The sequence below is a fragment of the Brassica oleracea genome, unplaced genomic scaffold (assembly GCF_000695525.1).
Source record: "Brassica oleracea var. oleracea cultivar TO1000 unplaced genomic scaffold, BOL UnpScaffold02012, whole genome shotgun sequence".
In the NCBI taxonomy this organism is placed as follows: Eukaryota; Viridiplantae; Streptophyta; class Magnoliopsida; order Brassicales; family Brassicaceae; genus Brassica; species Brassica oleracea.
In genome coordinates, this window is record NW_013618543.1 from 1 (window position 1) to 3142 (window position 3142).

Sequence of the window (3142 nt, forward strand, 5' to 3'; positions counted from 1 at the left end):
AAAAAAAAAGAAAGTACCGAAAATATACGTATCGAGACTGGAATTCTCCATTAGTTCAAAGAGTAGAATCATCTCCTCTCCCTCAAAGCAGTATCCGATTAGCTGGACGAGGTTGACATGTTGAACGCTGGCGATCAAATTCACCTCGTTGGTGAAACCTTCGATCCCATGAGCTGATCTCACCAACAGCCTTTTAGCTGCGATTGCTTGCCCGTCTGGTAAAATCCCCTGTTTCCAGTTACCACGTACGTGTTTTATATAAGTTTCAGGGAGTTTAGCTTAGCCCAGTAATATATTTTCTATATACGTTTATACCTTGTAAACAATACCGTAACCACCTTTTCCTATCTTGTTGCAATCAGAAAAGTTTTCTGTGGCCTTGACAACCTTTACTAGCTCCATCGGTACACATTGTAAATTCCCTATATATGTATTAATTATGATCATTTAAAACCTTTTTATCTATTCAGACAGAAGATAAAAATAAAATAAAGAAAGATAATCTCAGGAATACCAATAGGTGGTGCAACGGTTCTTGTTGGAATCCTCTTCTTTCTTTTCCAGAAACAGAACAATATGAAAATGACACCCAGAAGAAACACAATGCAGATTCCAATAATCAACATTATGCTTTTTGCACTCATTTTTCTTGTATTTTTGTTTGAATTTGTCACCGCTAAAGAAACAAGTAAAAGAATCCAAGTTAAAATGATAGATTATAAAATGAAAATATATCTACATTCTATCTTTCTTTTTAGCATAACCTACAGATATCAGTGGCAGCCAATCTAACAAATAGATCTTGACCGGCAATCATGCTCTTCCGAAGATCTATGATTTCTCCCACCCAAATCACACAGCTATTTTGCATATCCGGGTTAGCAAATGCAGTACAATTGCAATTCCTATTGCACTTTTCTTTGCATTCCTTCAACCCAATAGTCATGTCCACAATAGACTTTGTAATATCCGGCAACTTCATTTTCCTAAGCTTCTCAAACCCAATTCAACTTAGTCTTCCTCATACACCCACCTGTCCAGTCTTGAAAACCCCATGCTTCTTGGTCTCTCGGCTTAAATCCATGAATGCAACCACAGATTCGTGATCTGCTTGTATCACATATACCATTAGGTCCACACTTGTTGTATACGATCTACGCGTTTCCACAATTGTTGTGGTTTTGGAACCCAAGTTGACCGCTTCAACACGCCGTTGTAGGACAATCTCAATATGGAAAAGAAGGTTTTATTAGTGATAGTGAAGAAATATGTGGCCTCTTCTTTGGTTACGGTAATGTTGTACGTCACGTAGGTGAAATTTCCACTCTCATTTTTAATCTTCCAGGGTTCATTCCGGAATGTTGGCATACCCTTCTTCCGAATGACACTCTGCACGAGCTCATGACGTTCCACTCCATAGGTGATTTCTCCTGATGACGGATCATCCGAGCTTCTCCAAGATTCCAATACCCTATTTATATTCGATTTGGCATCAAACCCTAGTTTCATATTGGACACTAAAGCATCCGTCGGAAAATCGAAACTCTGCCACAAACACCCAGTTGATAAGTCGTTGTTAAAGTACCTTAACACGAAATTTCCGCTGTCAAGAAGCTCTCCAGTCACTAGTGATTTCATGAGATTTGTGCTAGTCCTATTGGTCCACCAGACGCGGGTACCGTATTGATCAAGGAGTACCAGGTTCGTATCCAAGATTTTGAGGGTTCCTACGGGCTTCGACATTGGGTTGTCTCTATTCGCAACCCATACGACTTCCTGAGGAAACCTGTGGTGCCATATGCCGAGATACCAGCGGTCAGCTACTCCGGAAGTTGTTGACGGTTTAAAGAAACCAAACACAAAGACTTTTTCTGGGGACAAGATGTTTCTTCTAGTAGATATCTTAAACGGCTCTGTCGATACAATTTTCGAATCATATTTTGAGGAAAGATGGAGAACTAGGATGAAGAAAAAACGTACCTTCATCTCTCTTTTTCTTAACCGTTTTTTTTTTGTTTACTTTTGTGTTGTTTAGTCATTGACGGTATATATATTTTTGTTCTACACTAAGTTCAGTCGACCATATACGCTTTGAATGTTCACAATATTGCTTTGACTTTTACAATCTGTCTATTAATTTGAACACAAATGATAGCAAAACTACATGTGCAATTAATTTAACTATTCAGGAAAAAGCATAGCATATGAAGTCCTTGACTAATCGAACAAACTCCACATCGATGATATCAAAACATGATCCTCTATTTTAGGTCATGCAAACCTATGTTTTGCCGGGAAACGCCTATGCTCCTTAGTGTTTGGCCATCCCGAGAAAATTCACCGCTTTCTAAAACTTCTTAGCAAGAACCACTTTGATTAAAATATCAAATTTAGTGTTTTGTTTATGGCATTAAAAATATTTTAATTTTTTTTGTTTAGCAATTACTGTTATTTTTATTTATTTTTGTCCAAATATTTTAGGATTTAGGATCAAAGGTTTAATGTTTTCAAGATTTAGTGTCTAGTGTTTTGATTTAGGGTTTATGTTTTATCTAAGGTTTAGGATTTTCCAAGGGTTTAGAATTTAGTATTTTGCTGACGGTGATAAAAATATTTTTAAAAAATTCTTTTTTTGCAACTACTACTATTTTTATTTATTTTACTTTTTTATTTTAAAAACATAATATAACTACAATATTTTTTTAAGATAGTGAATATGAAATAACAAAATACTATTAATTGATGAACCTAGAGGTTCACTCTAGAGAGTGAACCCAAAAATAACTCTAGATAATATGCCAAATTGTTAACTAGGATCTTTTGCTTTCAATAAACCTTCTTCTTTTGAAAATCCAAAGACAATTAAAAATGTATTAAATTTTAAGGAAAAAAAATATAAAACCTACAAACAAAATTAATTTCCAAGTAAAAGAAAAACCATAAATGTGAAAAAATATGAAGTCTTTGAATTCCTATTTTCTCTCCTGGCTAGTGTTTTCACAGACATTTTTGTGGAAGGCCCTGTAATTTTCTTTCTAAAAAAAGATTGAAAATGCTTTATGTTGAAGAATCAGATAATTTGTTAAATTCACAAATTATTAAATCTAAATCAAAAAGAAGAGATCAATCAGAAAAGAAAAAA

General features: G+C 34.9%; 2 protein-coding genes across 2 annotated transcripts; both read right to left on the reverse strand.

Annotated features, from left to right (window-relative positions):
• Positions 1-28: 28 nt before the first annotated feature.
• LOC106321564 (G-type lectin S-receptor-like serine/threonine-protein kinase SRK) lies at positions 29-982 on the reverse strand (the record flags this gene model as incomplete). Its single annotated transcript, XM_013759815.1, has 4 exons — positions 769-982; positions 515-676; positions 316-422; positions 29-228 (listed from the first exon to the last, which is right to left on the reverse strand). Coding segments are annotated over exons 1-4 (683 nt in total), but the record flags the coding sequence as incomplete, so codon positions are not given.
• LOC106321565 (S-locus-specific glycoprotein S13-like) lies at positions 919-2001 on the reverse strand. Its single transcript, XM_013759816.1, has one exon. It carries the CDS (start codon positions 1984-1986, stop codon positions 1129-1131), a length of 858 nt encoding a protein of 285 aa, XP_013615270.1. The 5' UTR covers positions 1987-2001; the 3' UTR covers positions 919-1128.
• Between the last annotated feature and the right edge of the window lie 1141 nt (positions 2002-3142).

Coding starts and splice junctions, on each gene's coding strand:
- LOC106321565 (XM_013759816.1), bottom strand. CDS start 1,986: ATGAAGGTACGTTTTTTCTTCATCCTAGTTCTCCATCTTTCCTCAAAA.